Source organism: Sciurus carolinensis, chromosome 1 (genome assembly GCF_902686445.1).
Source record: "Sciurus carolinensis chromosome 1, mSciCar1.2, whole genome shotgun sequence".
Lineage (NCBI taxonomy): Eukaryota > Metazoa > Chordata > Mammalia > Rodentia > Sciuridae > Sciurus > Sciurus carolinensis.
The window spans coordinates 106,789,157-106,803,109 of record NC_062213.1 but is presented as its reverse complement, the minus strand read 5'-3'; the positions used below and the strand labels follow the sequence as shown (position 1 = coordinate 106,803,109).

At 33.9% G+C, this 13,953-nt stretch overlaps 1 protein-coding gene across 2 annotated transcripts in view; it reads left to right on the top strand.

Annotated features, from left to right (window-relative positions):
- The first annotated feature begins 886 nt into the window (after positions 1-886).
- Sycp1 (synaptonemal complex protein 1) overlaps positions 887-13,953 on the top strand; it is a 147,917-nt gene continuing 134,850 nt past the window's right edge. For both annotated transcript variants that reach the window (XM_047567226.1, XM_047567216.1), the window contains exons 1-9: positions 887-994; positions 1,970-2,054; positions 2,236-2,279; positions 2,443-2,499; positions 4,564-4,728; positions 5,403-5,470; positions 6,912-6,985; positions 11,261-11,319; positions 13,182-13,251. In XM_047567226.1, the coding sequence (XP_047423182.1) occupies positions 887-994; positions 1,970-2,054; positions 2,236-2,279; positions 2,443-2,499; positions 4,564-4,728; positions 5,403-5,470; positions 6,912-6,985; positions 11,261-11,319; positions 13,182-13,251 (730 nt within the window). The remainder of the gene's footprint in view (positions 995-1,969; positions 2,055-2,235; positions 2,280-2,442; positions 2,500-4,563; positions 4,729-5,402; positions 5,471-6,911; positions 6,986-11,260; positions 11,320-13,181; positions 13,252-13,953) is intronic.

Sequence of the window (13,953 nt, the reverse complement as noted above, 5' to 3'; positions counted from 1 at the left end):
CTTAAGTGATTACACAGCACTGTTTTTATTTGCACACCTTCTACTTTCCTAAGGTTCTGAGCTCTCAGGGGGCGGAAATGGATGTGTCATTCTCACCTCTTCTATCCTAGCACCTGACAGTTTTCCCAGCATTCTTTGACAATAGCAGAAGTTTTGAGAACGTCAACTCTTAGAAGAAACAGAATCCGGGATAGAATTGTTCCCGGGGAGAAGGAAAATCTCGCGAGACATAATTCTCCGGAGCCGGAAGCCTACTCTAAGGACCGTTATTTAGCCGTTAAACTGCCAGGCGCCCTGCTCCACCTGGTGTGGCCACCCAGGTGGAGCGATTTCCCGCCTTTTCTGAGGTTCGGAGGCAGAAGCTTTGGTTCTTTCTGCTGCTCTCATAGACAGCAGTTCACGTGGCACCCAGCCCGTGGCTTCCCGCTTGTTCTTCAAAGGTGAGGGCAGGTGGACCGAGTTCCTTTCCTGAAGATGGAACCCAGGGCGGGGGCGACATTGTGATACTGCATCTCCTAACTCCGTCAGCCGCCCTCGCCTTGGCCGTGGTCCTCTGGCGTCAGCGGGCTCCGCTGGCGAGGTGATGCGTTGTAGTGGGGCGCTGAGGAGGGCGCTGCCCTTCCTGGGCAGGCTGTCACTGCAGTGGGGTTCGAGTATCTCGTTGGGGGCTTCGGGTGGCCGGGGAGGCAGCTGGCGCAGGAGAATGGTGGGACGGAGTGGGCATGGCCGCCCTGGCGGGCACGGTAGCTGGGGTCTCGTGGCCGCTTCATCCAGCCACGTGGGAGCAAGCATCGCCGTTTACAAAGAATAAGCGGTGCACTGACTAGGTAATGGCCAACACTTGTCACCTCCCTGGGGCAACAGGTGTTTACAGCTGGAAGGGAGAATGGAAAAGCAAAAGCCTTTCAAATTGTTCGTACCCCCGAGACTGAGCAGCAGTCAGGTGTCTGCAGTGAAACCTCAGACCTTGGGAGGAGATTCCAGTTTCTTCAAGGTAAGTTTGCATGCAAATCTTGATTATTATTTACTTTTGGTAGAAGAGGCACTATCTAAAGGTAATATTTTGTGATTTTTTTTTCCTTTTCTGTAGGTATGGTCTGATTTAACCTAAGATTCTGAAATAGCGTTGCACTAAATAGATAACGGGTGCTACTGTGCGCAGGGATCATTCATTTAAAGAAATAATCGCTGCTGCTATAGAACTAACTCTATGTGTATACTGGGACCTACTTATTAAATCTTCCTCCCTTCCTTAAATGATTTTAGGCAACTTATAAGGCGCCTACAGGGAAATAGTAAAATAAAAGTTGGGGGAAAATTAGAAATGTTTGAACAAATGCCTACATAGGGGTAATAATTAGTGTTGTGATTGAGCTTCAGGTTTTGCTCTGAGCTTCCTGGTGGATAGGATAAAGATAGAAATTCACTTATACAGTAAAGGTCTCACGGAAAGGAGAAATTATACCAAGTTTCTCAGGTAAAACAGTTTTTTCTACTATTGAATTATTTTAAAAAATTTCTCATGTGCCTTACTTATATTGGAGGTGGAATGATGCAATTAATATTTTAATTTTATATGCTGTAGTTTAAAATTTCTTATGGCTTCTGTAATCACATGCTATTCTATGAAGACAATTCTCAGTTCTTTTGAGGGGAAGATCATAATGAAATTGAAGGAAACTCCTACTATTATTCCATACTACTAGTTAAAATTACAAATATTATTCTTGAATATCTACAAAGCTTTTGTTAATTTATACTTTGGTTTCATTTTACTAGGGAAATACCTCCTTAAAAGTTTTGCTTTGTTAGCATAGCAAAAGTATTTGATATTGTAAACACTATGTGTAAGTTAAAGGTTTTATAATTAGTCACTTCCTTGAGCAGGTGTATATCACATTTGTGTATTACATTGCTGTATATCACAGTGGAGTGAAACAATATACTTAAGAACTTCTTTGTATTCTAGAGTTTCAACAAGTGTATTGAAGATGATTTTGGTTTTCCTTTTGCAATGACTAATCTCTCCAAAAATGGGGAAAACATTGTTTCAGGTAGGAGCCTGGACAAACAATATATCATTTTACATAGAATCATATTATTATATACATTGCCAGTTGTTGAAAATACAATATAAGTATTAAGTCAATATCCTTGATATTAAATCTAGAAGTAATAATTCCTGTTAAAATAAGATGTTGGCCTATTTAATATCAGTTGTCTCTTATCTTACAGATCCTGCTTTACAAAAAGTTAACTTTTTGCCCATGCTTGAGCAGGTCAGTTAATCTAGAGTATATAGATATAATCTATTTAGGTATCAAATTGGTTATTTGAGGAAGAAAAAACTCTTTAGTTGTTGGATGGCTAGTCTTGTGTGTTTAATTGCTGTTATTTGGAAGCTCTCAAATATTTTCATATAGGAATTATTCTTTTTTTTAGGTTGATAATTCTGGCAGTTTCCACTATCAGGAAGGACTAAAAGGTTCTGATTTTGAGGTCAGATTTCCCATTCTTATAAACTTTCTTATAATTGGAGTATGGTTTATTATTCATATATATCTTTCTTTTGAAACTTCAAAATTATTATTTGGTTAATGTTTTAAAATATATTCTTTAAAATTGTTTTTTGTCTTTTAAAATCTCTGAAACACAAGGATTCTGTACTGTTATAAAAGCATTCAGTTTTTAGGGGAAATTTCTCTTTTTCTTTCTTTTTTTGATAGTGGTCTGATTTTTTGGGGGGAGGTTGGGTACAGTTTTTTAAACCCAGAATTTAAGGCTAGAAGAGGGAAAGTTGATATAGTATGTGAAACAGCTGAGAATCAAGCCAGTATTTTGCAAAATAATCCTTCAATTAGTAGATATAACTGATCATTTGGCTAATTTATTATGTAAAGAATTTGTAGGATTTGCTGTACTTTCGATATTAGTTATAAAAAATTCTTAAGGCATATAGATGTCTTTGTTTTTTGGTTTGGGGATTGAACCCAGGGACACTTAACCACTGAACCACATCCCCAGCCCTTTTTTATATTTTATTGAGAGTCTTTCTAAATTGCTGAGGTTGGCTTTGAACTTTTGATCCTCCTGCCTCAGCCTCCTGAGCTGCTGGAATTACAGGCATGTGCCACCGTGCCTGGCTTAGATGTCTTTTAAATGAAGGAAAATTCCATGACTTGATAAAGTCCTCTATGTTTATTACTGTGATTATAGTATCACAATTTTAAAATAGGGAACCTATTTGTATATTTTAATAATGAAAAGCTAGGCAAAGTGGCACATGCCTATAATCCCAGCTACTCTGAAGGCTGAGGCAGAAAGTTCATAAGCTATAGGCCTTTTGGTGAGAACCTGTTTCTATAAAAGAGCTGGGGGAGGAGCTCAGCTGGAGAGTGTTTGCCTAATATGGGTGAGGTCCTGGGTTTAATCCCTAGTAGTATAAAAACAAACAAACAAAACCCCCCCAAAACCCTCAAACTCTCATTGAGCAGAAATCAATATTAAAAAAATAAGATAGGGGCTGTTGGTCTGATGGCCCAGGGCTGTAATCCCAGATACTTAAGAGGCTGAGGTAGGAGGACTACAAATTCAAGGCTATTCTGGGCAACACAGTGAGACCCTGTCTCAAAACTAAAGACTGGGAGTGTATCTCCCCTAGGTTGAGTCCCCAGTACTGGTGTAGGTAGGCGGTGGGGAAAAGCTGAGGGTGGAACTCAGTAGGAAGTGATTGCATGGCATTACCTATATCCTGAGTTTGATTCCCAGCACTGCAAAAAAATAAAACAGAAAACAGGAGGAATGGTGGAATAAAATTTACCAAATTATGCTATGTACATATATGGATATACCACAGTGAATTTCACCTTTATGCATACCTATAAAGCACTAATTTAAAAAACCTATAAATGAATAGAAAGAAGTCCCGTAGACTAGAGGAAGGGGGGGGTAGTGGGGGGTGCAGAGGGAAAGAGGAAGTACTGTTGACTCAAGTGGAGCAAATTATGCTCCATGCATGTATGATTATGTCAAAATATTGTGTATAAGTATAATGTAGTTAAAAAAAATAAGAAAAACCAAAACAAAAATGCCTATGACCTTTACAATATAATGTGGAAAAACATTTTTCAGAAAAAAAAATCTAAATACAACCTTGCACTCTTTATTATTATTTTTCTTGGCATTATATTTTAAAATTCACATTCTTAATTCTCTATTTGTATAATCAAAATGTTCTATAGATTTCTTGTAGGGTGATTTGTTTAAGGTTTTTACCCATCTAGATTCTCCTATTGATTAAAATATTCCTAACTTATTATTTAAGCACATTTTAGTTGTTTGATGTTATTTAGCAAGGTACAACTTAATTAAGTGACCAGTAACTTTACTGAAGTAACTAATATTGCCTTAGTAGTTTAAAAGAGTTAAGATAGGTTTCAGTATGCTATATTAGAGCACAAATTGAGGAGTGAGTCACCATTAGTATATGGATATTTCAATAGGCAGGTGTCATTTGTTTGTATTAAATTTTTGAACAATTAATTTAAAAATCTGTTTTAATAGAATTCAGAGCCAATGAGTAGACTATATTCAAAACTGTATAAGGAGGCTGAAAAGATCAAAAAGTGGAAAGTGAGTGTAGAATCTGAACTGAAGCAAAAAGAAAATAAGTTGCAAGAAAATAGAAAGATAATTGAAGCACAGCGAAAAGCCATTCAGGAACTGCAGGTATAATGAATTTTTGAATTATAAATATAAACTAGTAAATATTGTTGAAAATGGAGTACTATTTGAAAGTAAATTGGATTTATCTTGTTTCTGTGATGAGGATTTTGAAGATATTATTTTTTGAAGTCTGATACTGGTTATAGTTCAACTTTAAGAGAACAAGTTGTAACACATATTCAAGTGATTAGGGAAATAATAAATTACTTTAAATAAAAGCTGATTTAATGATACTGGTTTGTGATTAGTTTTTAAAAAATAATTCCTATTATTGATACTATTTTATTTGATGTCTTTTATTATATTAGAAAAAGGTATTCATTTATAACCTTGAATCTAAAATTGTTTAACTGATTTTATAGTGTAAAGTTAAAAAAAAAAGTTGAGAAAATGCTGACAGAGCTAAAACATCACTGTACAATGATCAGAGAAGATAACATGATATTAAAATGTTGTTTAATGCTTTTTAGAGATCATCCAGTAAACTTTATTTAGATTGATGAAAGCAAGTCCCATATTCTTATGGGAAATTTATAAGCTGTGGAAAAAAGTTCCTTTTTGTATGGAAAGAAAAAAAATTATCACAGATTACTGTAGCATGTTTAGTAAGGAAATGCTGCTTAATGATTATACTTGTATTTATTTCCCTAAGCAAAATGTTTTTCTGTTTAAATTAGTTTGAAAATGAAAAAGTAAGTTTGAAATTAGAAGAAGAAATTCAAGAAAATAAAGATTTAATAAAAGAGTAAGTAACAATTTAATGAATTTGTTCTTTCCAAATTTATTTTTTATTGTGAATTTATTATTAAAATAGTTTTCAAAATATTTTGAGCACTTTCTATGTGTTATATAGCATTAATTTATAACCAGGCGTTGTGGTGCACACCTGTAATCCCAGTGACTTGGGAGACTGAAGCAGGAGGTTTGCAAGTTCAGGGCTAGCTTCAGCAATTCAGTGAGGACCTAAGTAACTTAGTGAGACCCTTTTTCAGAAAAATTAAAAGGGGCTGGGGATGTAGCTCTGTGGTAAAGCACCCCTGGGTTTAATCCCTAGTACCAAAAAAGAAAAAAAATTATAACTGGAAAAAGGAAGATATACCCATTCTATATTCTTGCATTTGGCAAACTATGGTCACTTACTAATTTTCAGTGTTTAAAATGTCAAGCATCAAGAAGAGTCTTTACATTTATATAAACAGAAAGATGAGAGATTACACTTCATTTATATATGATCTATCAAAATGTATAAATGCATTCTATTGCCATGTATAACTAATTAGAACAAAAAATAAAAAAATAATTAAAAAAGAAGAGTCATTACCTGTCAGAAAAGTTGTGTAATTCTATGGATATTGTCTACTTTTCTGCACACTAGGGTACAACTTAGTTCCAAGCTGATTCTCATTGTCAAAATCCTGTTTTTGCCAGTGTAACAGTTCATTTCTACAGAAAAATTTTAGGTCAGAAAATTAAATCTCACTGCTCTGTCTCTTGGTGACTCCTACAAGACCAACTAGAAATCATTGTTATTCATGTAGTGAATGCCTAGTCAGAAAGTTAGCTTATTTTTTGTTTTGAAGATTGGACAACTGGAGCACTTTTGAGGTAGTCTCTAGACATACTCAGTACTATTTATTAAAAGGTTATTGATATTGATAACAACTTAGGTAGAAACTTGTTAAGGAGTTGCCATTTTTAATTAAAGGGAGGGAGTCACTGAATTATATTTGCTAACAGTATAGTCAGTTAACTTTTTCTTCATATATATGTGTTTGATATATATATATATATATATATATATATATATATAGTGTGTGTGTGTGTGTGTGTGTGTATATATGTATGTATGTGTATGTACATGTACTGGGGACCTAACTCAGGGGCACTCGACCACTGAGCCACATCTCCACATCCCCAGCCCTATTTTGTATTTTATTAGGAGACGGGGGTCTCACTGAATTGCTTAGCACCTTGCCATTGCTGAGGCTGACTTTGAACTTGTGATCCTCCTGTCTCAGCCTCCTGGGCTGCTGGGATTACAGGATTATAGGTGTGCACCACAGTAAAATACATTATTTTAAAATTTCTTTAAAATTAAAACATTGTAATAGTATATTTCATAATTTTCAATATGTGGTTTTGCTGAGATTATATTACACCTAGGCAAACTCTTTCATTTGTTTCAGGAATAATGCTACAAGGCATTTATGTAATCTACTTAAAGAAACCTGTGCTAGATCTGCAGAGAAGACAAAGAAATGTAAATACCTTGTTTATGTGATTTTATCCCCTTTTTTTATGGTTGAGGTAAAGAAGAAATTCTTTTCACTTTTTTGAAACTAATTTTAATTCAAATAAGTTTTATGTGCCTCAGACCATTTCTTCGTGTAAGTAATAACTAGATTCTCAGTTATTATTTAAGTTCTGAGTTTTTTGAAAGCTCACAACTTTTTTTGAAAGATAACATATTTCAAGAGGCAACTTGGCATTTATAGTTAATCTACATTTTGGTTAGTGTGATTTCTAACTTTCTCTTCTGTGTGGAACAACCACAAATTTGAATCAAGCATAAGATATGTAGCCATGTCTGTAAGAGAAAATCTTGCTAGAGGGCTGTTCTGAAATCATAAGACAGTCATGCACTGTAACAATATGAGTCAAAAAATCAAGCTCATCTATGATGTTAGTCCCATAAGATAATAATAGACCTTAAAAAGTTCTGTCACCTAGTGATGTAGCCTTTGTAATATTGTAGTGCAACCCAGTATTTGTATTCGTAGTGATGCTGGTTTAAACAAATCTGCACGCTAGTTGTATAGAAGTATGGCACATAAAATTATGTTCAGTATGTAACACTTTATAGTGATAATAAATACCTGTATCACTGGTTTATGTATTTACTGTAGAGTTTTTAATCATTATTTTAAAGTGTGTTCCTACACACTAAAAAAAAAAGTTCACTGTAAAACAACCTCAGGTGGGTCCTTTAGAAGGTATTCCAGAGGACTTATTATCACAAGAGATGATAACTCCACTTGTGTTATTGCTCCTGAAGACTTTTCACTGGGACAAGATGTGGAGGTGGAATCCTGGATAGGCCTAAGCTAATGTGTGTGTTCATATCTTAGTTTTTAACAAAAGTTTAAAAAGTAAAAAATAAAATTCAAAAACAGAAGATAGTTTAGAAAATAAGAATATAAAGAAAAAATATTTCTGTACAGTGTACAATGTTTTTTGTTTTAAGCTAAGTGGTATTACAAGAGTCTAAAAGTTAAAGTTAAAGTGTTTATAAAGTGGGCTGGGTTTGTGGCTCAGTGGTAGAGCACTTGCCTAGCATGTGTGAGGCACTGGGTTCGATTCTCAGCACTGTGTATAAATGAATAAAAATAAAGTTTCATCAACAATTAAAAATATTTTTAAGAAGTTTATAAAGTAAAAAAATTATTTTAAGTTAAAGTTAGTTCATTATTGAAGAATTTTTAAAATAAATTTAGTGTAGCCTAAGTGTACTCTGCAGTAGTATGCGGTAATATCACAAAAATAGGAACAAAGAACAGGACAGCAAATGGAAAACAATAATAAATATAACAGATAATCCAGCTTAATAATTCATCACTTGGAATGATGATGGTCTAAATGATAAAAGATAGATATCATCAGAATGGACAAAACAATAAGACCCAATTATATGTTGTCTATAAGATAGCCACTCTAAATATAAAGACATGTACATTAAAAGTAAATGGGGAGAGAAAGACATATTAACACTAGTCAAAAGCGAGGAATAGCTTATTAATTTTGAATATAATCAAAAATTGCCCTGGACTATGGGGATGCACACCTGTAATCTCAGTTACTTGGAAGACTAAGGCAGGAGGATGGCAAGGTCAAACCCAGCCTTAGCAACTTAGTGAGACCCTAAGCAATTTAGTAAGACCCTGTCTCAAAAGGAAAAATAAAGAGAGCTGGGGATGTGACTCAGTAGTTGTGTCCCCAGTACCAAAAAAAAAAAAAAAAATTGCTAAATGCTGAACTAGTAAAATGTGCCTTTTCTAAGTCTTGAATTATTAATTATTATCTAGCAAGCAAAGATAAGATACATGATGAAATATACAATAAAAGCTATGTTAACAACAGACCACAGAAATAGACCCTCTATAATATAGTTTAACTCCAGTGTTTCTTACTTGAATTTTTGGCTGGATACTCTGTCCTTTGATTAATGTGTGGTGTTAAAGTCATTGTTATTGTCATTATTATTATTCAATGGTGCTGTGGATTGAACCCAGGGTGAGTCTTTCCCTTTAGATCATTGCTGCTTACAGTTTTCTTACAAACTCGATGTAATTGTTTGTTTCAGGAGTTGTTTTATCTTTTAGATTTTCTGCATAGGAAATCATGTCTTATGTGAACAAAGTTTGATTTCTTCCTTTCTAATCTCTATCCCTTTCATTTCCTTTTCTGATTTTATTGCATTAACTTGAACTTTTAGTAAATGTTAAGAAGTTGATGAAAGGAGATACCTTTTTCTCTTTCCTTATCTTAGAGGGAAAGTTTCTAGTTTCTCACTGGTGAATATTCTGTTTTTATTTTCTTTTCCTCCCAGTCTTTTTTCTCTTTGCTTTCCATTTTGGAAGTTTTTGTTGAAATACCTTCAAGCTCAGAAATCTCTTCCTTAGCCATGTCTAGTCTACTTTATTTCTGTTTATTTTTGATAGATATCATTTTAATTTAATCCTTACTTAGAATTTTCATCTCTACTTATACTGCCTGTCTGTTTTTTTATTTTATTTTTTTGTTGTGTTGGGGATTGAAATACCCAGTGTTGCCACAGGCTGGCAGACCAGATTCCAGCCCTATGCCTTGGGAGTCTAAACAAAGAAAGAAACAGTAGTAAAGCAAGAAATCAATTTAGGGACTGTATTGGGAATGAGATTGATTAAAATTATGTTATGAGCATATATGAAAATGGTATATGGAATCCCACTATTAAGCATAAATTATAAAAAAGAAATTTATTCTTTTTAATCAAATCTTAGAAGATAACAGTCTAGAAATCTGTGTTTCCTATATGGACAACAGCTTTAGGATGATATAGAGGGAAAGACATAAGAGGAGAATAAAAGGGCATGCATATGTATGTTCTGTCAGGTTGTGGAAGTGCTGACTAAGACCTGCTGGGACTTGGGGGTTGGGGGTGGTTTCCACTCACAGCCTGAGATGGAGTTGGGAAAGAAAAAGCTCTTTGAAATAGTACAGGTTGGTAGTAATTAGGTGTTTCTTTTGTATTTCAATTTTAAAGTGTCCATTGTTACTCCAGGGCCTAGGAAAGTTCTCTACCACTGATCTATTCTCCCAGACCCCTGCCTCCCTATTCTTGCACATCTACTTTATCCACTAAAACCCTTAGCATTGTAATCATAGTTATTTTAAGTTCCTCATTTGATAATTCTAATATCTCTTCCCTATCTCAGTCTTGTTCTGATGCTTGCTCTGTCTTGTCACACTGTATTTTTTGCCTTTTTTTAATGCCTTTTAACTTTTAAAATAGCTGGACATGATATACTAGGGAAAGGAACTGCTGTAAATAGGCCTTCAGTAATGTTGTGGTAAGGTGTAATGAGAGGGAAGCATTCTATAGACCTATGATTAGGTTTCAGTTTTTTAGCAAACCTTTGCCTATGGATAGTGAACTTGGCAAGTACTTTTCAGTCTCTCTCACTTAAGTGGGACAAGATGGCTTGGGTAGGCTTGAGTTTGGTATTTCTTTTTCTAAATAGAAGGCTAGAGGGGAATGGAGTTGGATATTTTTCTTTCTCCATGTGGAGCTGTAACTGACTAGAATTGGTTCTCTCCTTTCCCCATAAGTCATTTAGACTCTAATAAAATTGCAGTTGATTTTGCCCTAGTTAAATAGTTTCTCTCAAAGGCAGGCCCTGTGAAGAATAGGATGCATTAACATATTTCCAAATGGTTTCTTTTTCCCTCCTCATGTTAGTGCAGGAGAGGATGTTCCTCTCTGATGTTTGCTGTGAGAACCAGGTACACCCCTAGGAGGTAAATCTTAGAAATGTTGGGATCTCTCCCTCTTAATGGCCCCCCTGCAATTTTCATCTCTCAAATTACCCACCGTTTCTAGCCATCTGTCAATTGCAATTCATGTTTTCTTCGGCTGACTATGATTCCCACAGATTTTTCTGTTCCTTGGTTTCTGCCCTGGTTAAGTTGTGATTCACTCTATATTTGCCTTTCTCTAGTATTAAGACCATAGTTTGCTCTATGACTTCATTTTCCTAAGAAACCTTTTTTAGTTTGTTCAACTTTTTACTTATTAGAATAGAGTAGCAGCTTACAATTTGCTGGACCAAAACTGCTTTTGATTCTATATCAAAGGACTCAGAACTGAATTAGATATCTCAGTGCCCTTCATTAACACAGAATTTTAAATATCTTAATTTTTTTGAGATATTTTGAGAATCGTTGACATCATTACATGTTATAAAATTAAATTTTGAAAATTTTATATTAATAATAGATGAATATGAACGGGAAGAAACCAGACAAGTTTATATGGATCTAAATAATAATATTGAGGTATGTATTAGTGAAAATCTGAATATTTTAAATAGAAGAATTTCTAAGCAATGTAGAGTGAAGCTATAAAGATATGGACAACTGTTCTGTTCTGGCTAAAAGGATTGTTACTTATTTTGTTGATGTATGATTGAATCATCAGTAAAATTCCCAAGATCCTTAATTATGAGTACTAATGTTTTGCTATGTAGTAGCTTACTGATTTACATACTAGCTACACCATTTAATGAAATATATCAAATATTTATTGATTCATGTCAGAGATAGGACATTTCCACAGAACCCTTAATTTGAAAACATGAAGTATTATTAATCTGTCTGGCTTCTGTGTGCCTTTGTTGTCTCATCTTCTATCATTCACTACTTTGCTTTTCTGCTTCAGTCTTCTCATTTTCCTTCTTTTCCCCTCTATTGAATAAAAGGGACTAAGTTGTACTGGTTAGTGGTCAGGACATTGTAGAACACATCCATGATCAAGTTGTCCTGTTTATTAGGCTAACTGTGAGAGACATTCTGGGGAACCTGTGCTTCTAGTTCAACCTAGTGCTATGTATGATGTAGTGGAAGAAAAACTAGTATTTAGAAAGGTTTTTTTTTTTTTTTTTTTTCTGTACGGTGGGTTGAACCCAGCAGTGTTTAACCACTGAGTCATGTTCTAGGCCTTTGGACTATTTTATTCTAAGTTTCTGGGATTACAGGTATGCATCACTATGCTGGACTTCTCTAATAATTTTATTTGTAATAGCCTCAAACTGGAAAAAAAAACCCAAAAACCCTTCAATAAATGAATAGTTACACAATAAATGAATAGTTACACAGACTGATGTATTTATGCCATGGAATATCACTGGTTAATGCAAAAGAACTACTAAAACTTGCAACAACTTGAATGGATCACAAGGACATTATACTGAGTGGAAAAAGCCAACTTCCAAAGGTCATCTCTTATGATTCCATTTATATGACACCCTCAAAATGACAAAATTATAGAGATGGAGAACAGTTAGTAGTTGCCAGGAGTTAGGGATGGTTTCCAGGGTGTTTCTCAATTTTGCTGAGCACTTTTTGATTTTGCCCCTTTGAATTTGTTCCCTCTGTCTAGAACTTTTGTGTCCAAAATCTTATGCACACTTGTAAACTTTGTTGGTTACTTTTTTTGCTTTCTGACCTTACTATTAATCTAAATGTCTTTATTCAGTTATTCTGTATCTCCCCACCTCAGTTGACTTTTTTGAAGAGCATTAAAACTACATGACATTTATTTGATATACATACATCTATGTTTATGTATGTGTATGCATGTGTGTGTATTCTTTACTGGAATATACAGTTCCAGTAGGGCAGACAGTTTGTCTTATATTCCAGGTGACTAAAATAGTTCCTGACCCATAATAGGCACTTAATAAATATTGAATGAATGAATGAATGAATGAATGAATCTGCTTTTTATAAAGCAAAATTTATTGAATGTTGTGTGAGTACATCCTACCAGGTGGTAGGAAGTATAAGTTTGTATTCTTAAAGAGGACCCTCTTCAGTGGGGAAGAGAAAAATAAGTATAAAATTACTGATTTTTTTAATGTATTATTAAGTGAATGAATAGAATGCCAAGAATAATTTTGCTGCTATTTTGTATTATCTAACATGTCTCCATGATTTTAGGCATCTGGGAAATTAACATTAAAAGCATTCTTAATGCATGTAAGTTATTTAATTTCAAAGTTATAGGGTTTTCATTATTCAAAGATGAGTGGTTTTATATTCAGTGATTATGTTAAAATTTTATCAATATTTTTGAAGTTTGAAGAAAGGTTTTTCAAGAGTCTAAGTATGATTCTTAAAAGTTAAACTTTATATTCCAGAAAATGATAATAGCTTTTGAGGAACTTCGTGTTCAAGCTGAGAATTCCAGACTGGAAATGCATTTTAAGTGTAGGAATACTATTTAATTTTTATGTTACTTTTCTGCTATTTATAGTTTTATTAGTTTTTGTTTACATGTTAATCTGTTCAGTTTGATGCCCTCAATTATTTTATATTTTGTGTTGTCTTTATTTTTGTAAGCCCCTCAGAATCTTGTGGGATATGACAGGGAAATAATGTATGTTGAAAATGTTTTTTGGTTTTAAAACTACATTTTTGCCTGAATGTAGTAGCACATGCCTGTAATCCCAGCTACTGGGGAGTCTGAGTAAGGATTGTAAGTTTGAGGCCAGCCTGAGAAACTTAGTGTGAGACCTTGTCTCCAAAATAAATAAATAAATAAAAGACTGGAGAGATATAACTCGGTGCTTAAACATTAACCTTGCAATGTGCAAGGTTCTGGGTTCAGTCCCCAGTCCCATACATATATACATACATACATACATACATAATGCATATATACATATATACATACTATATTTTCTATGAAATTAAACTTATTATTGTTTGTATTTAATTTTTTATAAGTAGAGTTTGGTCTTTCATATTTCTTGGTAAAGTATACATCTAAAAATACTTACATATAATCTAAAATTTTTTAGTCTAGATTAGTGTATTGTAAATAATAAAGTTATGTATACATGCTATTATAAGAATTATAACATTTTGAGTTACAATTTGATTTTATTTAAATTCACTTTTACTACAAAG